This window comes from Filicampus tigris, chromosome 12 (assembly GCF_054856515.1).
Source record: "Filicampus tigris isolate MCC_2025a chromosome 12, RoL_Ftig_1.0, whole genome shotgun sequence".
Lineage (NCBI taxonomy): Eukaryota > Metazoa > Chordata > Actinopteri > Syngnathiformes > Syngnathidae > Filicampus > Filicampus tigris.
The window spans coordinates 10,546,135-10,571,500 of NC_141228.1; the positions used below are offsets into that span (position 1 = coordinate 10,546,135).

General features: G+C 40.0%; 1 protein-coding gene across 2 annotated transcripts in view; it reads right to left on the minus strand.

Moving 5' to 3' along the window:
• The window catches only part of negr1 (neuronal growth regulator 1), a 191,306-nt gene that overhangs the window by 75,747 nt on the left and 90,193 nt on the right, over positions 1–25,366 (minus strand). For both annotated transcript variants that reach the window (XM_086047306.1, XM_086047307.1), the window contains one exon: positions 5,767–5,892. In XM_086047306.1, coding sequence (XP_085903432.1) covers positions 5,767–5,892 — 126 coding nt within the window. The remainder of the gene's footprint in view (positions 1–5,766; positions 5,893–25,366) is intronic.

The following is a 25,366-nucleotide window of genomic DNA, read 5'->3' on the forward strand; positions in this document are numbered from 1 at the left end:
TTTGATCAGCAATCCAGCAACACCAAAATGTGTTTATTAGAGGTCACCTCACTCAAAGCTGAGTACTCTGTAGTGGAGGCAATACCATCAAGTCCTTCCAGCTCTTTAAGGCTTTCAGCATATTGTAAGCAGGTATGTCAAGTGGTAGATTTATCATGCGAGAGTGGCTTCTGGGAATCTTACCAATGTACTTCTGCTAATGGTGTTTCTCATTGATAGTCAGTTTTAATTTAACCCTACAAGTTGATTCGGAACACATTTTAAACTCAGAGACCTAAAACATGAACTCCTTGTTTGGAACAGATGACATTAGGGCTATATGGCTGGCAAGATGAGTCTACCAGTCACAACGACGTCGACTATCAAAATCGTTGACAATTAATTTAATGGTAGACGTGTCGTTTGCGCAGTAATCCATGATCCAGGTCATCCATGATATAAACCAAAAGCACAGTGGGTAATGCAGTTTCATGGTTAATCCGTGTTTGCAACAAAGTCCATAGGTTTGGGCACATTTCACCAAAACTACTTAATACGATGCAAACTTACCTTTCATGGCAACATAGCGGCAATAAATGAGCATTCAACAAGGAAGCACATGGTGGCCGATGTCTGATTTCATTTCTGATATAGGGACAGTCGTGTCTGGAAGCTAGCATTGGCACGCACAGGTTACCGGGTGTGTTTGATGTAACGTTGTTGTACTTTTGTGGTATGCTAATATATTGTAGCGAAAAGGTTTTTTTCCCTTTCAGATACATAGCATATTTTGATTGTGCAGATCAATTTACTCATTTTACTTATGCACCCTAATGAAGGAAAACAAAACATTTTCAATAAAGGTTAAATTAGATAACAAAATTAAAAACCAATTCAAGTGTTTATTTTAGTTTTCTTTAGCACAGTTTTTGCATAGTTTTTGGTTCCATTTTAAAATGCACTAAACATTTACAGCGAAAAATGTTCAGTGCACCGTATCACCTTCAATTTAAATTGCTCCATCATTTATAAACATGTCAGGAATGCTGGTACAATCAAAGTTGCATGTACCATGATCTTAATTGTCCTTATTATTCATTTGTACATACATTAAATAATTCAAGTTGTAAGCTAATGATAGTTATATAAGAGCACCTGCTTGCAAGATGCCGCGGTTTACATGTGATCCGATTGTCGACTAATCGCAACTACTGTTGTTAATTATTTGACTAGCAAAATAATTGTTTCTGGCAGCCGTAATTACCTATGAATCTTTTTACAGCTGGGCCAAATCACAAAACAGATGAAGATCAACAAGAAATATTCATGTCATTCTCATGTTCTACTGTTAATCCTGTCAGGGTCACTGTTGAGCCGGAGCCTATCACAGCTGACTCTGGGCAAGAGGCCCTGTACACCGTCACCCTTGACTGGTTACCAGTCAATCAATCAACATACTAACAAACGTCCACACTCACATTCACGTGAGGGCGATTTATAGTATCCAAAATGTATGGCTTTGGAATGTGGGAGGAAGCGAACGTACTGGGAGATTACCCACGTAGGCCTGAGCCGAGATTTGAATCCCCTCAAATGTCTGGGAATTGGATTGTCAAGAATGGTTAATTAAGCTGTTACACAAATGGCTGTGATTCTTCCAGACATATTCTGGCACTGTTGTTCTTCTGTTCAGCATTTAACGACAAGGCTTTGTCTCTTGAAAAAAAAAAAAACACAAAACATTGCTTGTGCACAATTTTATATTGCAATTTGCATCTGTTTCAGAAAAAAGGCCTTCATTTTATAAGTCATTTATCTCTCAATAAATAGTTTATGATCACAATTCAGTGAATGCTCAAAATGTATTAATTTGTCAAATGGCATTCATGTCGAGAAGCAAATAATGCAAATTCTAAATCACGGGGGGAATAGGAATTTGACAGTAAGTCAGGCCAATTTATCATTCTGTTAAACTTCACTGAATGGTGCAGAAGAACTATCTAGAGTGTGAAACAAACCCGCTTCCACTGATAATGGTTCACTGTTGAAGACAGAAAATAATGACAGCCACGTTTTGACATATCTGTGACTGTAAAAAGGCCTTTCAACAGCTTTCACTTATAGAAGTGATACAAATGGCCAAAGTGCATTCACGTCTGTGTAGAGGACAAAGACCTTCGCTACAATAACATGAAACGTGTTACAGCAATCAATACAATAGGCAAGTGGATGGACTTAGCCTTCAAATTGACACTTGCAGACAATGACAAGTAGTTTAACTTGTGGCACATTGCTGACACTTTTTCAAATGGGCACTTATACCTGAGATGAATATTTCCTTACACACTGCTTGCTCATTCAAGTCACCCTATACTGTAAGAACTCACCAAAGGAAACTGCTCTGCATAGCCAAAGGATTTTATGGTATTCCTGTAAAAGGACATTAGGCTATTACAACCTTCCAGTGGTCCCACATCCTTTGGACAAATCGACACAGCTACAATAGTCAACTCAAAGATCCAATGGCTAATGGCTTCGTTTCTGATGTGCTTGGAGACAGCCTGTGATTACATTCAGGCCTGCACCCTTTCATTCGGCCAGCATATAATTTTCTTCCGCGGCAGACTTCAAAGTGTGGACACTTCAAAGCAGGATGAGTGACTGCCACTCGGACTCCGAGGATGGCTCTTTTGATCATCTTCCGAAAACTCTGCTAACACAATCAGCCAGGCGCACCACGCAGGAGGATTTGACAGCCAAAAGATAAATGCAGTCATCCTCGCAGCTATCAGATAGGCACGGCCAGCTGTAATCCATTAATATGAAAATTAGAGAGGAAAAGAGTAGGTGATCTGGAGTTGGAATTGAGGGCCTTACACAGTTATGGTTTCAAAGTGTTATTTATTTCCATATTAAATGAAAGGATGTAACGCAAAAAATCTTAATGATTTAACTAATCTAATCTAATCTAATGGCAAATTTACAGCACTGTTTTCTCCCAGTCTTGAACTTCACTTCTAAAAAGTGAACTCCACATATTTTAAAAATGATATTTGCCTTTGCTCTTGGCCTTTCTCTTCATAAAAGCAGACATATGTTGTCCATATTTGACATAAACTAACTTTAAAGGTCAATTTCAATTCCAGCATGCCTCCAGACATCTCTGCCCAGCTCACATTTTCAACCATTTTCCTTTGGGATTATTTTTCCATTTTCAGAGGAAGAGATGCATTGAAATGTTCTGTGGGTTATCGTCACTCCTCAATGGTGGTCACTTTGCGACGACTACAGGCAGCCTACAATTTTTGGTGAAGGATGACAATTTTAAACGTGATTCAACGATCATGAAATTCCTCTTGCTCTTTTAAGAAATACTTGTTTTTTTTACATTTTAGGGCAGATGATTGTACTCTCAGGCACAGCGATAAGAAAGAAGCTCAGTTTGGCAATGTAGTCATAACTATGGTTTATACAAAATATTGGATGTTGCAATACATTGCATCACAATTGTTGGCGCTCTCTGCAGGTCTTCATTTATTGTATGCTTGATGTGTAAGAGGGGCTGTTTCTCCTACTTTTCCATTCTTCAGTAAGACAGATATCACAGTTGTTGTTTTCCAACATCTATCCAGTACCACTGACACCGGTGTACGGATGAGTGTGAATATTTGGTGATGGTCGGAGGGGCCGTAGGCGCACACTGGTAGCCACACTTCCGTCAGCCTGCCCCAGGGCAGCTGTGGCTACATACGTAGTTTACCACCACCAGAGTGTGATTGTGTGAAAGGATGAATAACGTATCCATTGTAAAGCGTCTTTAAGCGTTCAGAAAAGCACTATATAAATCTGATGCATTATTAATTATTATTATTATTAATTATGATGAGGTTTATTATTATCATCCATCCATCCAATCTCTGTACCGCTTATAGTCACGAGGGTTGCGTGTGTGCTGGAGCCTAACTCAGCTGATTCTAGGCAAGAGGCGGGGTACACTTTGAATTAGTCCCTAGCTTATCACAAGGCACAAATAGACAAACAACTATTCACACTCTCGTTCGCACTTACGGGCAATTTAGAGTCGTCAATTAACTTACTATGCATGCTTTTGGAATGTGTGAGGAAACAGGAGTACCCAAAGAAAACCCACACAGGCATGTGGAGGACATGCAAATTCCACAAAGCAACACACATGACCTCTGAACTTTGAGGTGGATGTGCTAACCAGTTGGTCACTGTCCCACCCTGTTGTTTAAGAATGAATCAAACGAATCATCAACTAACGAAGTCGTATTATTATCATTATTATCGGCTAACTGAATCCGAATAAATGCATATAAATTTTTTTAAAAATAGGCCGAATCAGAATTAAATTTCATTCGGATTGACGGGGTGGTATGTTATTTCTGTCAGTCTGGTTAGAAGTCATGTGTATGACTCAATCAGAATAGCCAGGCTGCGACGTGTCACCGGATGCTCTGTCTTGACGTAAATGCACAGTGACATTGTCGTTTATGTACTTGAAAATATGGCGGCTTCCAAACACATCTGGTCTGCAACGGGACAGCTTGTCTTTAATTACTGGTAACTTGTTTTTATCATTGCATGGACATTGGGGACAGAGCCTGAATTGGCAGACTGGAGTCGTGGGTCCCCTTTTTAAAAACGGGGACCGGAGGGTGTGTTCCAACTATAGGTGGAATCAAACTCCTCAGTCCTCCTGGCGACGTCTATTCATGGGTGCTGAGAGGAGGGTCTGTTGGAAAGCTGAATCTCAGGTTAGGGAGCAATGTTGTTTTCATCCTGGCTGTGGAACAGTAGACCACCTCTATACTCTCGATAGGGCCCTCGAGGGTGCAAGGGAGTTCGCCCAACGAGTCTACCGTCTTTGCGTTCAACCGTGTACAGGATGACCTTATATGGGCTTTTGGTCCCTATACGACCGATGTCAGAGTTTGACCTCCTTTTTTTTCATTTTTTTTTTTTTTTGTGGATGTGGGACTGATAGGGTGAGCATGCTATAGTGTACACTAACACAAAATATGTAGTGAGAATAATAATAATAATAAGAAGAAGAAGAATGCACACACAAACTAAAAAACATATTTTTTGGTTCTATTTCCCCCCCTACAACCCTCGCGGTCGACTTGGGAGCCGTCAGCAGTCTACCTGTCAACCGCGATCAACTGGTTGTGCACTCCTGGTGTACAGTAAACACACAAGCTTCTTGGTATATTGGTTTTTGGTTTTTTTTGCTGTGTTGTTTAATGTTTTTATTTTAAATCTTAAATCAGCTCTCAGGAATAAGATGAGGGTGGGGTGAGGGGCATTGCTATCTGCGGAATGAATGTCTCTACTTTGAAGCTAGATAGAAATGAGTGGAAACTGGCCAAATTTAATAACTCAAGAGGATAATTACAGTAATCATATATAATAGGCCTTGCTATTTTTCTTTATTTTGTATTGTGTATGCCTTATATGGACAGCAATGTCATTGCAGGACTTGCCTTTCTGCATGATGCATTGTGCTCAATTATTTTTACATCTACTGCCATCCCACCCCTTCACTCATGGATCCAGCCAACCACATAACCTACATCTTTCATCTCAGCCCTGCTCCCCGTTCTACGTCTCAATGCACAACGCAACTACCAGCCATCTCTCCTCAGTCTTTCACCTATTGATCCCAACCATGATTCCTCATTTCCTCTCTAGGTGCAACCATCCAAATAGCCGTACATCCACCAATTCATTAGCATGAGTGTGTGTGAGGTGACGTGAACTCACCTAATGGGGTTATGTGTCTCCAAGAAATGGCTGGCTCAGGTTTCCCGCTGGCCGTGCAGATGAGCGACACGTTGCTGCCCTCGTTTACCGTGATGTCAGAGGAAATGTCATATATCTTGGGAGGAACTGTGAAAAGAAGGAAACAAAATATACATAAAAAAGATTTAAAACATGTATAAAATATAGTATGCAATCAGACATTTGAAAGAAAGGAACCACAGAGGCAGTTGTTCAGGGTTATTGAAGGAGGCTGATGACATAATAATTAAATGAGCGTTCACTTTCAGAAAGGCACTCAACCACCCACAAGATTGAATGTCGGTTCCTTAATTGACATGGCTATGTATAATACCGGATATAATGAATAGAGCTGGTTATCATGATGGGCAGTACAGTGCCTGAATCCTGAGCACTGAATAGGAATCAATTCATTAATGTTGCATTAATTTTGTATTATATTGCATTTGTATTGATTGTGCTGCTCATACAAAATGAATGGTTGGAAGCATTCATATTCATGGTATCTATATATCTACATAATCGATAGCATTCTAATCAACTATAACATTACAACATTGACTACACTTCAATGGAGAAAGAGTACACAGTACATGCAAGAGGATCTATCCATACATCTAGCATAATAAAAAATGTGCATCCATTTAGCCCACAGATATCAGACTCAAGGCCACGGGGCCAGATCCGGCCCACAACATCATTCTATGTGGCCCGCGAGGACAAATATGTGTGTTGACTTGACGTTTCTTTGAAATTGTCTTCACTGTTAACACAACATATAAGATATTTCAAGCCTTTGTTACCAATACTTCCTTTAAAATACATTGGAAAATAGTTTAACAAACTATTAACTGGCTTCTGATTTCAAAACTAGCTATCCATCAATTTGTTGTGTATAAGGCGAACATACATTTACATGGGTTCACAGTAGTACCGGCCCTCGAGTGGAATCAGAACTATGATGTGGTCCGTGACAAAAATGAGTTTGACACCCCTGATCTAGCCGATGAATATATCATTTGTGTGCTAACCTGTTTCTAAGAGGGCATTTGCATACCAATTTCAATATTTCTCAGATCTGCTTGCATTGTAAAAGCCTATGCAACATATTTTCCAGCCAACATGTAGATGACGTGTTAATAAATATAAATAACTCCAATCAGAATAAGAGTATTTGGTTTGCTACACAAGAAACATGCGACACCACCAACTTCCAGTGTACAGTAATTCAAAGTTCTGTGACCATGTTCCCATCTCATAAAATACTTGTATAAAGCATGAAAGTGAAACATTTACAGTCCAAAGCTTAATTCCTGTAGGTGCAAGTCATTGCCAAAGGCAACTCATTTGATCGTACGGTATTAACTTTCTGATAGTACTGGCACGGTTCCAGCTAAATTAGTTTGTTCTCATGGATATGATACTGGACTGCACAAAAAATGTTGTAATGTCACCATGTTGATACAGGAATCCATGAAAATGCAGTTTTAAAATGCTCGCATTGTAGCAGTCATGGAAAAGATTGACATTCGTAGGGGTGTGGCTTTGGTCAGAAACTCAAGGAGGCGGAGGGAGGAGTGAAGTGATGCTAAATTCAAATTAGGGATGCCGATCCAATACTTCTGCAATGCAATGCAATGAAGAAGAAAAATACCACATCCAAATTGTCAAATGTATCTTCATTTTTTGTCATTTGATTAAGGGTATCCCAAGATAACTTTTTTTATATGGTTATGAGCCAGAAATTGTTCGAATCAAGTAAAGAAGTAAAATTTTTTTCTTGGCTTTGGAAATTAAGAACATTAAAAAATCCGATCTCTTTTAGCCGATACGGATCATCTGAAAATCACGTGGTCAGCCCCGATTTCCGATAATGTCGACTGGATTAGGACAACCCAAATTCAAAGCTTGCTCGCAGTTACAAAACTGCAAATTCCGCTTTTAATTACTCAGAAACGGATTATGCATGATCTATCTTGGATCCAATAAACAACGGACTATTAAGGTCATACAATTATTGGGAACAGGATCAACATTTTGGGGACATGCGCTTTTGAAGTTGTGCATAACCTCAACCTTTGAAGCAGTCATGCATGTGTTGTCTTGCGAGAATGAAATGATTGACTGCAAGTGTTTTGTTTTCTTTTTTTTCCCCTTCAGCACTAATTCAGGACCAGCCTCAAGAGAAACCACTGCAAAATCAGATCAAATCAGATCTAACAGGGTTGGTTTTAGAGACTCTGCTCTATTTGTCATCAAGTAAGTGTTATCTGTATTCTGGATCTAATGTGTGCTTGTATAGAGTAAGATAAAAAAAAGGAGTCCTTCAAAACACTGAGTTTACAGACATCTGTTTATTTGTTTTTGTGAGACAATGCAAAGCCCAACAACTGTTTAATATTTTACAGGTCTGCAATGCTTAGAACCCTGAGTTCAACCTACTCCAAAAAATGTTTGGTAGCATTTGTGGTTTGTCAAAATGACATTTACAAGAACAAAATCAGATTTAATACACGGTATACTGCACTGTAAAAAAAATAGATGGAGGCAGTGACTCTAAAGTCTGAACCAAGCGTGTAAAGTGATAATGAAACAGTACAAGAAAAGTGAAGACATTTCTATTGAGGGGAGCCAATTATCAATCACTGCAGGACATCAAATCATAATTGTCAAAGTTCTGATCTGTTGGAGTTTTATCAACTTGAGACACCCACACACACAAATCAAGCCACCGACCATGGCATGTGAGCATATTTAAATCAGCCCTGTGTGTGCACAAATAGTCCACACCAGCAGAGGCTTATGAAACGTTCTTTCTTTTTATCAGTACCATTTGATTCTCCAAGTGAGCTGTACCACAGTTGACTGTGCTAAAAAGTATTCAGCCGTTAAAAACCCCCTTGAAGCCTGCTAAAAGATAATCCAATGTGAAGATGACTCAACACTTTTCAGAGTTCCCCTTTCAACAAACACGCAACACATACTCGGAGCCTTGAGACCGCTTTTTGGACAAGCCTTCTGGATGACTCATCATTAAAATAATCAATACATGGAGCCATAATGGTTTTGGGATGGGGGTATATAAAACATAACATCAAAGACTGCAGCCTATCTTCAAACAAGTTATCAGCAGCTATAAACTTTTTAGTGGAATGAGCACTATTCTACAGCAACAGATCCACATTGAAGTGAGATGAATTTGCTCGTGAACATTTGGTGGAAATATAGCCTACCTGTGTTGGATCTTGGGTTATTACTTGTCAGATTATTGTGTTTACTTGCTTTAGGACCCGACTGTTGACACTTCCTCTCTGTGTCAGGTAGCACAACAAAATTGAAAATGTTGTAGTTATCTACTGATGCTATCGCTTCTTTGTGACGACTACTTGGATTTTCAAACATTGTGATGAAGAGTGCTGCTAAACCTCTTGGCGATGACGGCCTCTCAGATAATTTTGTTTGGTTTAATTTGTGCCAACAAAAGATGATACAATGTCACATAAAGTAAATAAAACATCAAAATTTAGTAATGGTCACAATGAATGCCAACATATACTCATCCTTCATCCTTTTCCTTATACCTTTTTTGTTAAACAGTTTATTTTCCATGTACATGTTTCTTTCAACACAGGGTGAGGGCTTCCACTGATTATGCACAGGCAATGGCCGATCTGCTCCATGAAAAATTGTCCTGAGAGAAAAAGCGAAAATATGCCAACTAATGAAAAACATTTAGACAACATGGCACAATGCATTATGTTGACCATGCCAGTTAACTGAAACACAACTTCAAATCACCTTCAAAGCTCAGTCTTTTTAAATGGCATTTTTTTCACCTTCATATTTAATTAATTATATGTTAATACAGTATAAATCACACCACTGTGACTGACTGGCAGGCTACATTAAAAGTGGAATGCTTTGGGTCAAATATTTGTATCCACCAGAAATGCAAGAATACAATATGGGGCAGAATTGTATTTATTTCTTTATTTTTAGCTTTGTGGTGTTAACGATGATTTTTATAAATGTTGCTTACAAAACACTCATATTATTTATAACCACAAAATCCCAATCAGTTATTATTAGTGTAAAACTATTTTAGTCATACTCATACAACATCAATAACAGTGATATTTCCACCAAACAATTTAACAATGTAACCCTTCTCCTTCTCCTATATATACTACTTGTTGTTTTCTTAGCATGCTAATTAATTAACAACACAGTGATTGTCATGTTTACCCATTCTCCTCTAATTTCCCCTCCTCTAGCCCTCTGGGAGGTGCAAAGAGCGAGGTGCCAAAGCTGATCCAGGCAGCATCGTGTCTCTCTCTCTCTCTCTCTCTCTTTCTCTCTCTCTCTTTCTCTCTCTCTCTTTCTCTCTCTCTCTCTCTCTCTCTCTCTCTCTCTCTCTCTCTCTCTCTCTCTCTCTCTCTCTCTCTCTCTCTCTCTCTCCCTCTCCCTCTCTCCCTCTCTCCTGTCAAACACAGCGGGTGAAAAAAAATAAGCATCTAATGATGCCACCTTGAATTACAGAAATGCTTACAGCTGCACTATTGAAATGCATGGGTATTCTTCTGGAGCTGCAAAGTAGGATACACGCAACTGAGCTCCTCTCTCAATTCTGACAGACCCCGCCATCCCGACTTTCACCACCAAATACAACACCCCATTACTGACGAAACGTACTGACATCCAGTTTTCCAATTAGAGTGCAGAGGAGAGAACTGGCCACTTGGTCTAATTGACCTCAGTGTAAGTGCAAGGAGGAGAGGAGTTGTTATTCACATTGTGAACCACAACAATAAAGAAAGAGTGCTGCTTAAGATGTCCTTGGTTCTTATCCATGCTAAGAATAATGGAGTTATGGTTTCGCTAAAACTACAACACAAACTGATCTGAGTGTAGATCATTTTTGAATCAACAATATGCAGCAATAAAATGGTAGTTAGGGGAGGGATTTGAGTTGTACGTTTAAACTCGGCTAATTAGATATTGCTCCAAGGCGTTGTTTTATCAGACATTGATGAAAAGTATATGAATTATAACATACCTGTAAACTACACCACTATGTGGTGGTTGTAAAATACGCCTCAGTAATGAGACAGCTATTCCTAGAGGTGTTCACTACCAACACTGCAGCACAATAGACCAAATTCTAACTTATTAATTAGGTGGCAGGTCCTGAAAATAAACATACACACTGACAGATTATGTTACACCAAGGGATTAGCTACTGTATTTTTGTAGGCCCGGATCATTGGAAATTCTTTCAAGGTAGAACAGAAATTTAAAAAAGGGAGAGAGAGAACTGTTAATATTTGTCATAGGTTGCGGGTTAAAAAGGTGGACCCAAACGCAGGGAAGCAGGGGGATAAGTTGGAGAGCAGGTTGTACTCCCCCAAAAATATTTATTTTCGAAAAAAAAAAAAAAAAGTCAAACAACGCATGTCATGTCATGTCATTTTCCAAAGCGCTTATCCTATACAGGGTCGCGGGGAGTTGCTGGAGCCTATCCCAGCCGTCAACGGGCGAAGGCAGACTACACCCCGGACTGGTCGCCAGCCAGTCGCAGGGCACACATAGACACTGTCACTGAGCGGGAATCGATCCCACGCTGCCCGCACACAACTCGGGCGTGTGTACCACTACATTATCAGCGGACTTCAAACAACGCATGTGGAATCAAAAATATCAACGATTTAAGTATTAATCTACAATTCAGGAATTTTTTAACTAATGAAAAAACACTGAATTAGAGGGTGTTTCCAAGCTTTTGACTGGTACTAATCTATATCTAATAGTGAGGGGGCACTTGGCAATTCATACTACAAAAACTGGTGCCCTTACAAATAAATCTTCCACCCATTCATTTTCTATGTTGCTTATCCTCTTCATGGGTGAGCTGAGGCTGATCCGAGCTGACCTTGGAAGAGAGGCAGAGTACATCATGGACTGCTATGAAACAGAATACTGTAATTTAATTTTCCCCATATCTAATCAAGGAAATCGAGGCAAACGGCCACTTTTTTTCACCTAATAAATATATAATTTATGGAACCTCAATTTAACGGACTAATTGGGGTTAATCACCTGTTAAAGCCGATTGTCTGTTAAATTTTTCATGGCCTAAAAACATCCAATACAGTGCAAATTTATTGTATATAAATATAAAAAAAATATTGAAACAGTTTGAAAAGTGTTAAAGTTTATTGAAACTTTTGGGGGTGATAATGGCATGCAGTTGGTGACACTCATGAGCTGTGAGGTTAGCGTGCTTCCTCTTTTCACCTCTGTTATGACTGGATTCCATAGATAAGGGCTGGCAAAAACAACCGAATACTGTAACAAAAATAGCATGTTTGAGACACATGTACATGACAAGCGACCGAGTAAACAACAGCCATAGATATGAATAGGTAGATACGACACCCCCATTTTGAGCTGTGTGCCTACAGTGACACTAAGCTAATGTCAATGCTTTTTACTGTCTTTAATAGTGACGTCGCCCCTGCCAACATGGTCACTACATACTGGCAGATCTGTTAGCCCGATCTAGTCTGTACTGCATATCTGTCACAACAGCAGCAGGATCCATAAATATGTGTACAAGTCGCTGTCTGTTAATTGAGCCACAGCGCCAATAAACAACAGCAGGCAATTTTGTTAACTAACATACTCTGACAACTATTGCACCGTACAAAGGTTGTTTTGAGTGGACTGGATTTTAAATCATAAGTCAGTTAAATGATTCTGTTATTCATGCCCCTCAAACAGTTATCACCATCATGCTTAAACCAGTGGAAATGCAAGTCCGATGAGGCTTTTCTGTAATGAAGTGTTTTTACTGTAGATGGCTTGGGGGAAAAAAAATCCTCGCGGAATTTGCTTTATTCATTCATATACAATGGGTGCTTAACACTCACATAATTCTTGGTGTGAGCAGATATCATTTCGGTCGTGATACTTTTTTACAGCAAAACACGCTAAGCCATAAAGTAACCATAAAACGGAATACAGACAGTCGTGGTAAAACTAAAAAGTATGTCCCGTCAACCCCCCCCCCCCTCATCCATTGAAGTGGGCCCAGCAGCAATATTGGCAGACTAAAAGCGAGAGTAGCAGAGTGGAGTGGCAGAAGCCAAGATATAACCCTTATCAGCCTTTATTGCTTGTCTGCTTGGCATCCCCTCATATTCCTCCTGCTTATGGCTAAGACACTGGCTAGATGAATAAAAAATGGAGATGTGAGGAATGGTGGCAGAGAGCAAATGACTTAAGACACAAATACATTCCAAGCAAGTGCACACTGGCTTATGAGCATTATTCCATAATGGAATCATTATCAAAGATGAATTCTGCGATTCACCCTCCTAATGTTCCACAGAAATTTGCCTGAGGGAGTGATGATTGTGTGTGATGGTGTGGTACAGTGTGATATCAAGTATGTCAGCAGACACGTAAGCTGTTCTAATACATCATTTAACGTGTATGGAAATTGTTCTTTTCCTCTACAGCAATTCACAACATCTTTTGGAACACAGAGGCATTTGGTGTCCAAATAGATGCCCGATAGAACATTTTTGTTCTTTACAGTCGCACAGAATAGAAGTCTTTGAATATTGGACTCCATGCAATCTACTTGCTGTTATTTTTTTTCATTTATTAAAAGTGAGTGAATTTGCTATGGCAAATAGTTGGTCAGCCTGATGAGCACAAACAAAAAAAATAGTGGATGTGCAATAAAACAAAAAGTCACTTCACGCAGAAAGGATATCTCTTTTTCATTGGATTAGGAATGACGTTTGTAATAATAATGTACTTAATATTCCAAACGTTTAGCATAATACTGTGTCATGAAATGAAAATGCTTCTGCAATTGTTACATCCCATACACTGACTACCTTTCAGTTATGGGTTACTGATGCTAATGAAGGTTACAATTTACTCTGGAGTCCGCTGATAGTGTAGTGGTACACACGCCTGAGTTGTGTGCGGGCAGCGTGGGATCGATTCCCGCTCAGTGACAGTGTCTATGTGTGCCCTGCGACTGGCTGGCGACCAGTTCGGGGTGTAGTCTGCCTTCGCCCATCGATGGCTGGGATAGGCTCCAGCAATTCCCCGCGACCCTGTATAGGATAAGCGGTTTGGAAGATGACAATTTACTCTGTTGTGAATTTTGCGCAATGGGGAAAATGTGAATTAAAGGAATCAACTGATGAAAATGGATGTTTTTCAAATACCACGAGTGGCAATCTTCAGAAGGTTAGCAGAGCTGACCATGTCATTCAAAGATACGCTATCACCCACTTAGTGACATTACTTTCTAATTTATTCACACTAATCTTTCAGTCTTAGCATCGTGCTTGGGATAAATAACTGTCCTTTGCTCGGGCACTACTTTTTACATTTTCAAGATCACTGGTTATTTTCAATCAGCAGCATGTCAAGATGAATCTGAGATTATTTGAAATCATCTTTAAATAGACACTAAAGGTTTGCTTCTTTTCATTCACAACACAATTTCAGCCTTTGTCCAAGCAGCAAGGGCTGTGTGTGATCCTCTCTTGAAGTATTTCAGTGTGTGTGTGTGCGTGCGTGTATAAAATCAATGATCTGATGGGAGGACAAAAGCTTCATCCCCATCTGTCACAGACCGGAATGCAGCGTGAAAGGTCAGAGTTCAACATTTTAAAGTCCAGGTCATGATTAATGTGGAGGGAGCTTTTGCCAGCTTGCTACATGCTGTCATAACACAGAACTCTTCACAGTAGGTGTTGGATTCTGCTCTTTAACAAGGTCTCGTCCACTAAGACTACGGGGTGTGTTAATAAGCCATTTGATGTCATAGTTGATACTAGTTGGAGAATCGATTCAAAATCCCCCAAAAGTTCCTGCAATTATAAAATCTGCTAAATATTCATTAGCCCTCAAAAATAATGCTCTAATTAAAACCTTATGCATTAAAAAAAAAACAAAAAAAAACACAAGCATCTTAGATTAATCATTCACAATCAATGTGTTTACAAACTAAGGGTTTATGAAGGGAACCTCGCAACTTTTATCCATTAACTAGCCGGCATATGTTACCAGGCTGCTACTTCTTGTGGTTAGAATAACGACTGTATTGGCTGCATGTCTGACGCAATATCCAATAGAAACGACCTATGCTCACAAAGCTCTATTAACACACAAAAACACATTTGACAGAGCTCAAGCGCATTTTTGACGAATGCAAAAAAATAACTAAAAACGTTAACTTTTTCAGACTTTTGGTTGTACAGTCTCACTATTCCAATCATGGATACATGCTATGATTAAAATCAGTACTGTCTGTATGGAGCCCAGTAGCCAACAGGAATGAATGTAATTTTTAATCGGTTGTGTGCGTTATATAGTAAGTCTCGCTCACTCCAGTTATTGCGCATGGGGGGCATGTCCTGAATTGGTGCAAAAAAGAATTCTGTCTAAGCTTAACCTTGAACATGTACACTTTTTAAACCTAGATTGCTTATCAAGCAAATTAAAATGTACGTTATTGCTCAACACTGTAGTGTTGTGTTGGATCTGTGAACAGTGGAATTTAAATGCATCAATTATGATTAAAAATGATTGATTCGTGCTGTAACAAAATAATAACTTCGGCCTATATCAATTCCTTCTTTCTCCCACCCATATAAAACCACATATCCATGCATCTGCATATTCTGTGATTTATTATTGGAAATCCCTATTTGCTGAGGCATGGTAATTTTTGAAAGACTTTTAGGAACTTTCAACTCTCCTTTTGGCAGCTATAACAAGTGTCATGGGGGAAAAGAAATAAAAATCTCGCTTGGGCTTGTGGTAGCCGTCACCATCAGGGCCTGAGTGAAACTGTCCTTGTTCATGCACTGGTAATGACATTAAGCCATTTCCTTAAAATATTCATGTCAATTTCTAATTAGATTCTTGGGTAGGGATGAAGTCTTCCTTTTCAAAGTTTAAACACTTTTTTTCTTTGATTGCATGGTTCCTGTCCTGATTCATGTTACATAATGAGTCATAAAGTATGCCAGAAGAAATACTGTGACTATGGCTGTACGCTGTACACTGAACGAATACATGGACTTAACAAGTACCCATGGATACTTTAGTTTGTTGTCAGCTGCCACATTCATTCTCTGATGGCACCCATTATCGACCACAGCGTGGTGGGACATGAACGTGTCTGAACAACACGTGTGGACTACAGAAAATCCGGTCCCACTGAGGTGTTTGGAAAGGCCAAAGTCATGAATATTCAATAAAGTGGTCATTATGAAAAACCCTGAGCTTGTGCTTTGCAGAATACAGATGTCAGCCCATCCCGTTTGGTTAGACTCTCCCTTTGGACTGCTTGTTCACCGATTCCTCAAATAAAGGCCTTCATACAGAACACCAGCAAATCTGATCTTGGTAAATATGTAAGTTCAATGATTTATCTATGTCTTTAGATTCAAATGGTTTGCCATGCTTCAGCAATGATGTCAAGTATCAGAACCAATAGTTGACAAGGCGTGCTCTTGATTTGCACTCAGGCCACCTGATTAATTTGATTTTGACAGGTGGACATCCTCCACTGCTGGTGGTCAGTCTGTATTCAGCGTGAGGCATGCAGTAGTGCTGCAGGGACAGAGAGCACAGCCTGTGATATTTATCTGCCCAATTAAGGCCCGTGTTTCTCCAAGATGGTTGCCAATGCTTCACCCCCTGAAAATCTGTTTCACTGCAATTCTAATTGTGATAGAGTGTATGATAAACAAAAGCCTGAGGACTGTGGACTGTGCTTTAATCCACACAGTAGACGAAGAACTCATTCAACTGGGTTCACTGAAGCACAGCCATTCTAGAAAAGAAAATGGCTTTTCCAAAATGGTTCCCATGAAATAGGAAGCATAGGATTGTCTGAAGATATTTACACAAGAACAATCTAGTGCAGACAGTAGTTTCTGTTTCTTCACTTTTTTGAAAGGTTCCATGACAGCAATCTTTTTCAAACGCTCTACACGCTCTAATGAGACTGTAATTCATACCGTTCCCAATGGACGCACTAACTGTTAGTGCTCTTCTCGTTTCCAAAGGTGTATTTTTTTTACTTTTACATGACATTGGAAATTTAAGGTTGAAATGTGTCTCCACTGGTCACAATACATGTCCTTGGGCCCTACGTACATTTATACAGTTGGTGCCTTGAGAAACCACTGACCTGAATTCTGAGTTTTTGAGATACAAGCCGTACAGGCCGCACTGCACTATAAATTGCAGCTGTCCATGTTGTAACATGGGATATTTACACAGGTAATCACAGTAAGATATTTTTAACTTTAATTAAAATGCACATGGGTGGCACGGTAATCGGCTGGTTAGCACGTTCGCCTCACAGTTCAGAGGTCGTTGGTTCGATCCCGGCTCCGGCCTCCCTGTGTGGAGTTTGCATGTTCTCCCCTTCCTTGGGTGGGTTTTCTCCGGGTACTCCGGTTTCCTCCCACATTCCAAAAACATGCATGGTAAGTTGATTGGACTCTCTAAATTGCCCCTAGGTGTGATTGTGAATGTGGATATTTGTCTCTGTGTGCCCTGCGATTGGCTGGCAATCAATTCAGGGTGTCCCCTGCCTACTGCCCGGAGACAGCTGGGATAAGCTCCAGCACGCCCCGCGACCCTTGTGAGGATGAGCGGTATCGATAATGGATGAATGGATAACATGTACATGTAAATTACCCTTCAAGAGCAGATTTTCTCTGTATTTGTGGATTATATAGGCCCCCCATTATCTGCATAGCAATTTGATAGACTGGACTTTCTTGTACTCAGTCTAAGGACTAGGTCTCGACTCTATATCACTTTTTCATGTTTGATACCTACACCAATACTACAGCCTCAAGGATTGACCAATACATCTAAAAACACTGTGGTTCACACATTCAAACAAGTCCACATGTCTCATGCTGCATGAACCTCGGACATTTTACTTAGACTTTGGTACCTCCAGGAGAAGCAAGTCAGCTGAGGCACTGGGCAGATGTGTAGGGATGGAGCAGAGAGGTAAGGTGGGCGAAGATCGTTTCAAGATTTAAGTAAAATGTAAGTGACATAATTTATTAGTCATTAACACAAAATGTGTTGCTTTCCACATACACACTCTCACCACAGTTTCCCTGCAACATTAAAAGCAGGCTGTTAGAATGCCTCACTACCCCACTGAGATGCTTACAAGGCATCCCCATTTGGAATGTTACTCTAAATTACTTACCTTAATTGTGAGCACTTGATTATAGCACATGCACTGTCATGAGGGTCTTTGTGTACAAAATGCACATCAATAAAAAAATAACCATAACAGGAAAAAAACACCACAAACAAGACAATGTGTGGAAGAAATTATCTTCTAGGTACTATAAATGAAAAAAAAAATTAGGAGTAGGAATACAATATTGTTTAAATATATTTTCGATAGCATTTTTCCTCATTTGGATTACAGGTGATCTGATCACCAGCCAATAGCAGGGCACAGACAAACAGCCATTCGTATTTATGACAGCTTAGAGCAGGGGTGTCCAAACTCTGTCTTCAAGGGCCTGTGTCCTGCCTGTTTTCCATCTATCCCTGCTGCAACTCACCTGATTCAAGAGATCATGATCTTTATCAAGCTTCTTCAGAGCTTGCTGATGTGCTGATCATTCAAATCAGGTGTGATGCAGCAAGGAGAGCTGGAAAACAGGCAGGAAAGCAGCCCTTGAGGACCGGAGCTGGACAAACCTGGTAGAGTCTTCAGTTAAACTAAGAAGCATGTTTTGGGAATGTGGGAGTAAGTTGCAGTATGAAGGACCCACGCAAGCGCCCGGAGAACAAGCTCACTCCCCATAGAAATGTTCCGAAGGAGATTCAAAGATGGGCCTCCAGACAGACGTGCTAACTTTTATCAAAATGTGCTGCATAGTGTCGTGTTAAGCATGTTTTTTGAGAGCGACACCTGGAAGTGATGGCGCGTGCATGGGAATGTTTTTAGCCGGCTAATGAGCATTCAATTGAACTGTTGTGCAATCAGTCAATGAAGCCCATCCAGGCAATGCATCTACGCCTTTGTCGTTACTGCACTGGTGGCCTCTGAGGCCGTCCTAGCATGAACCGAGTTTGCAAACTCGGGGCTCTGGACCGGAAGGACCAACCCTTGGTTATCATAGCGCTAGCAAGCTGTTGCAGCAGGACTTAACCAAAAGCGAAAGCGAAAAAAAACCACCCTGGGTTCTGCTGTTGGCCAGTGTTCAAATTCAAGTAAGTTACTTTAAACTAAAAAGGAAAACCTTTGCATACGTTGACGCTGCTGTTTTAGTGCGTTGTTGTACATTCCAAAATGTTTTAAAAAAGTGAATATGAAGCTTGGTAAAGCACTTTGGCCAGTGGTGTAGATAAAGCGCTACATACAGTAAGTGCACTCCATTCAGCATTTACCATTACGATCAAACTGGAATTTTCATTTTTTTGGACTATGACGTGTTTTTCGGCAAAAGTACAAAAAGCAGAGGTTGCAAACCCAGGTCCAGAAAGTAAAAAGCCTCCCACAGTTTAGCTATGGACCTGGATTTGCCACCTCTGACGTTAACCAACCCATTTGAGTTGATTCGGGATTTGCTGGTTAAACGGTAAACGGGTGAGAGTCGGAGCTCTAGTAAGGACGATAGCTGCCAAGCCTAACCATGTTTCAGGCATAAATCTACCTTATGAAGACCATAAATCAGGGGTAGTGTTGTTTTACGATTTTTGCAGACTGGGCCTGTAAGGTATGGTTAATTATCTCTAAATACATTGTGTTCGGCATTCAATTGTCTTTTTCTATGTACGGTGAGTGATACTTTGCTCTCCCATAGCTCTTTGTTAGCACATCCAATTATATATTGCTTGACAGGCTTCAAGTGACCTCAATGCAACCAATATGGATAGGTGTGGGTTGCTGCTTCTCGAAAAAGACCAAGAGGTGAGGTGGTATTTAAATGCAGAACATTTATCTCGCATTATATACGAGATGTACACATTCATTTGAAATCGGAGATGTTTGCTTTTCAGGGCGGTATTTCGACTAGGTAATGTAAAAATCTATTTTAAGTACACCTACTAATTATGGGAGTGACAGATTTATTGCACATTATGAATCAGCTGTGATTAGCTAGGCCACATTATTTAATTATGCCCTTTCTCTTTTCTGAAATGGTGAATGAATCGACAACCTGGAGCTTCAAACCTTCACATGTTCCTTTGAGTCATCCTACAGGGGTGGGTGGTGTTATATATCTCCATATTAATGTCCCTGATCTTTTTCATCATATGCCGGATTATGTCTTGACATTTGTAGATCTGTTAACCCTTTAGAGGACTACATCACGTGGCATCATCTTGTCTCAACATAATTAAAAAACAAAGTAAAATACTACATTCATGTTATACTGTAATGCTATATAAATCCGTCTAAATTGCCTTATTATTAATGACTTAAATAAACAGCAGCATACATTGTGTTGGTGAAATGTGTGAATACATTTCAACAGCTTGGCCCAAAGGCATGTGTTGTGATTAAACAGACTACCAAGGGCCATGAGAGCGAAACGCCTCACCCCCCTCACTGTGACAAGATATTCTTAGACAGGGTGCATATTTAATGCATTAACACATCTACAATCTTAATTAACAGAGAGGGATAGTGGCTGCGTGGTGTGGTTGGAATGATAACAATCTCTTATTCCTCCGTACAAGATGAGAAAATGGTCAGAAGGACTCTATAAATAGGTCAGCACGTGTAAAATCTTGCTAAAAAACATTACATTTCACTAATTCAGCAGATCTCAATGACCTTGATGTTTTTTTAATGTGTTAGCTAAATTTGGATAGCAGCAGTGATCATATTCTGAAAATGGTGAAATGAGAAAAGTAGTATTATATAAAAACATCCATCGTACCATATAACCATGTAATGTAGTTTTTATAATGCTATATTGATGTGTGGAATTGGTATTTGTGTACTGGTGGTGGCGACTCCGCCATGATAGCAACATCAACATGAAAAGCTGGAGAAATATGAAGGACTGTGATTGGCTGGCAAACAATTCAGGGTGTCCCCCGCCTACTGCCCGAAGACAGCTGGGATAGGCTGCAGCACGCCCGCGACCCTTGTGAGGATAAGCAGTATAGATAATGGATGGATGGATGGATGAAATACAAAGGACTGAAAGAAGAACCAGAGAAAATGTGGAGGGTAAAGCCAACAGTGCTGCCAGTAGTGATGATGTGTGTGGCGATAACCCCCAAGATGGGTGGATGGCTCCAGCAGATACCAGGAACAACAAACGACATCTTCATGCACCTACGGGCTCAGATGACCAATCACGCCTCAACTGTTATTTTAGTTTTAGTCATGTAACGTTCGCAAAGTGAGACTTTAGGCATTGTGATGTAATTTTCAGTCGATACCAAGTGGCAAAATGGCCACGCCCTGAGACGCATAAAATGGGTGGATTTTGCTGCTTAACCCTCTCAGACTAAAATTAAGTTTCAGTAATAGTTTAAGAGTACCTCTGAGTAAAAAAAAATCATAATATGAATGTATATTAATTAGTGGACTAGCAATTAATGCGAATCAACACCTGCCTGAGTCCGCTGATAGTGTAGTGGTACACACGCCTGAGTTGTGTGCGGGCAGCGTGGGATCGATTCCCGCTCAGTGACAGTGTCTATGTGTGCCCTGCGACTGGCTGGCGACCACTTCGGGGTGTAGTCTGCCTTCGCCCATTGACGGCTGGGATAGGCTCCAGCAACTTCCCGCGACCCTATATAGGATAAGCGGTTTGGAAGATGACATGACATGACAACACCTGCCTGAATCAACACCTGCCTGCTGACAAATTTTAAAAAATGGCTGGACTAAGCATGGCCGGAAGTGGATTTAAGTCCGGCCCACTAATCGGCCCTCATGTGCTTGACGTGGTCGCGGGGCGGCCAAATTTCATCTCAGCCTACTCAGTGAAAGGCTTCTTTTTAGGCTTCTTTCTACTCCTGCGTCGGCGCGAGCGACAACTGCCGCATTGATTCACATGACTGACGCATTGTGCTGTTGGCGACAGGTCTGCAACACATGCCACGCACCCATCAGGAATTGTTGCTGCTCTGATCGGTCCATTATGTCACATGTTGCGATGACATATAGTTTTTTTGGGGGGCGGGGGGCGGAATGGGGCGGGGGGATAATTTTTATGAATAAGGGTCGCGACCGGAAGGGTACCCAGGTCAAAGGTGGAGGGTCGCGGCCAGACGGGCAAAAAAGGGTCAAGTGCCTAGCACTGGATTTCACGAATGCAATATTAATCTGAATACTGTGTTTGGACTAGTAGGGCCGCATAGAACATATTGTAAAGAAAAACCTTGACTTGACCTCCTGCTTTAATTTAATAGAAGCAATTATAATCGTTACAGCACAAGAGCTGCACACTCCTAATATAAACGGTACATATTGTAGTACTAGGGCTGTAACGGTAAACGTGGGTGTATTAATAAATTTCGGTATGGTATGTTCGGTTCGGTTCACTTATTAGCACTTATCTACGCATGGGCGCGACTCACTGTTGCATGCGTGAGAGGAGGGTATCGGCACAAAAGAGAGAGCCAGAAAAGAGCCAGAGCTCGAAAGTCACTGTGGTCTCCTGTTTGGGAACATTCTGGCTTTCCTGTTAAAATCGCCGATGGGGAAAGGTACGTGGAGGAGTCCGAAAGTTGTGTGCCGACATTGCTACATGAGATTGGCGGCTATGTTGCAGATAGCACGTCTAACATGCACGGCATCATCCAACTGTGAATGTTTCTTAGACGATGGAGCAAAAACGTCAAACTTAAATAGCGAGATTTATCATATTGTAGCGTCTTCCAGGAACACGTTGTCAGACGTAGTTTAATTATCACATTTTTATTAATCCACTCGCTTGCCATACGATGCATTCATGAACCTCGAAAACATAACAACTCAGCAACACACAAATCCGACCACAACACAGATAACCCAATTCGTTACAATATGCTGTTCAACATTCAACGATTCCAATGCCTAAAAAGTGTATACAATTTCATAAAGACTTTTTAAAGTACTGTATTTTCTTCATTATAAAAAGGCTTTTAATACAGTTATCAATAATTGTAACTGTTATTGTATGTATTTTTTTCTACACAAAAAGTGTATATATGTACTGTAATGACAAATTGTCTTTAACTTGAATACTTAGATGTGTCATAGTCATAGGCTGTTGCTGCTGAGTATTTAAAGATTGCAGTGTCTTAATAATGTTCAAAATTAATAGATCTTTATTGTTAGTGCATTTTTTATTCTGGTGTAATTCCTTATAATATCACCCGAATGGTTCGCTTTTATTTATTTTTTTCAAAAAAATGTACCATTTACTTATCTTTTCAAAATAAACATATTAAAAAAAATCTGTTTTTTGTACCGAAAATATACCGAACCGAAGTTTCCAAAAAAACGAAACTAACCGAAATGTGATTTAGCGTACTACACCCCTATGTAGTACACAAAATAATGAACTGGGCTCAATACAGATTGGTTAGTTTGGTGTTGCTGAACATTGGTTGTTTATTTGAATTTAATTAACTTGAATAGGTTGGGCTTTGGACACATTGTTACATGCAGTTTTTAATGAACTTGACAAAAGCTACAGCTGTGTATCAAATCGAATCGTAGTGAAAACTGTCACTGTAGCTTCAGCTGGCTTGTGCCATATGGCCAGTTGTGAGGAGCTGCTCTGACCTGGAACACCCTCGGTAAGATTCCCATTACAGAATGTTGTACAGAAAGCCAACAACTACAATAACATGATGGTCCTGTAGTGATCATTACTGCCTGCCAAGCAGGTGACGCCAAGTGGATCACATGATTTTTGGAGGCTTGGTGTAAATAGGAAATATTTGCAGAATATGAGCAAGGAATCATTTTGAAGGGGTTAGATCCTCCGCATCTTTGTGGTTGATTGTTCCGTGGTATCATTTTGACATTCATCTTTCTTGGTATTAAAATTGTTAGACTTTGATTCACAGTCCTCTGTCTGGCAATTCATAGTCATTCATGGTATAGCATGCATGAAAGTCAAAAGAGCTAGCAGAAATTCGAAGAGAACTCATCAAAGGCCTCCCCAGCCACATCAGATGAGGATTCACCTCAGGATTCACCTAATCTGATTTTGATCATGTGGTTTCTCAGTTGCAGTGACTTTCACATAATGGTGATGTCATTGGAAAACCTTGCAATATTTCATTGCCATATAGAGTGGTACCTTGATGTACGAGTTGAATGTGCTTTGTGACTAAGCTTGTAACTCAATTTACTCGTTTATCAAATCAATATTCCTGACTGAAATTAATTGAAATTGCAATAATCTGTTCCGGCCTGTAAAAACCACCACAATTTGTTTGGTTATGTTTTAAAAAGTAAAACAAACTAAAATGTACCATATTTTCCGGACTATAAGTTGCGTTTTTTTTTCATAGTTTGGCCGGGGGTGCAACATACTCCGGAGCGACTTATGTGTGAAATTATTAACACATTATTACCTGTATATCATTTCAAATGTTATTTTAACCCACATACAGAACATAAAGGTAAATCCTAAAAGCTATTAAAATGCATGAATCATTCAAACGGTTAAAATCTAATATTGTGTTAAATAAGTAATTAAATTAGTATGATAAAAAGACAATTTGACTGTCTATCAATCTATCTATGCAAAATAGTGTACTGTTCCTTTAAAAGGCGCCTTGCTTGGCAGTGCATGGTCTTGCATCATCAGCCAGCCACACACACACACACGCATGCACGAGAGCGGAAGAGAGAACAGATAATTACGACCGAATACAAAAATACTTTTGGAGACTTGGAAACATTCTACATGGTCGGCGATAAATAAAAGACTTGTTTAATTGATCTACGGCCGTTTTGGTGAGTTTAAAGTTATCTTACTGTAGCTTTCTTGTAATGCTACATGTGTGGATGTTAGCTAAATGTTACCATCGTAGCTCCGTGGAAATGATGTGTACTAAGCGCACAATTTTATTCATTTGATTTATATGGACACATTTATTTGCGTTACGCGATAGAGATAAAGAATGATTTATATATGTTTTTTTCTACTGTATTATGCATTTTATGGCTGGTGCGACTTGTACTCCGGAGCAACGTATAGTCCGGAAAATATGGTAATGTAAATTCATTTTATAAAACATAATTATTGGACATTGAAAGAAGCCAGAATTCACAACTGTGTGCCTATGCTGTGTGTCTTCAAAGAAGCCATTGCCTGGTGATTAACGTCAGATACATGGCCGGTTAGACTCTGTGAGCCTCTGGATGTGAGTGTTGGCCTACCGTAGCCGCTTAAGACAGTTATAAATTTGTCTTTGAGTGTTTGATGGTTCAAAAGGGCTGGAAAGGCATCAGCAACTGTAAGTCATATTTTCACTTCAATCAAAAGCAGGGGTGTTGATCATATTTTGGCTAAAAGCACAACCCCCC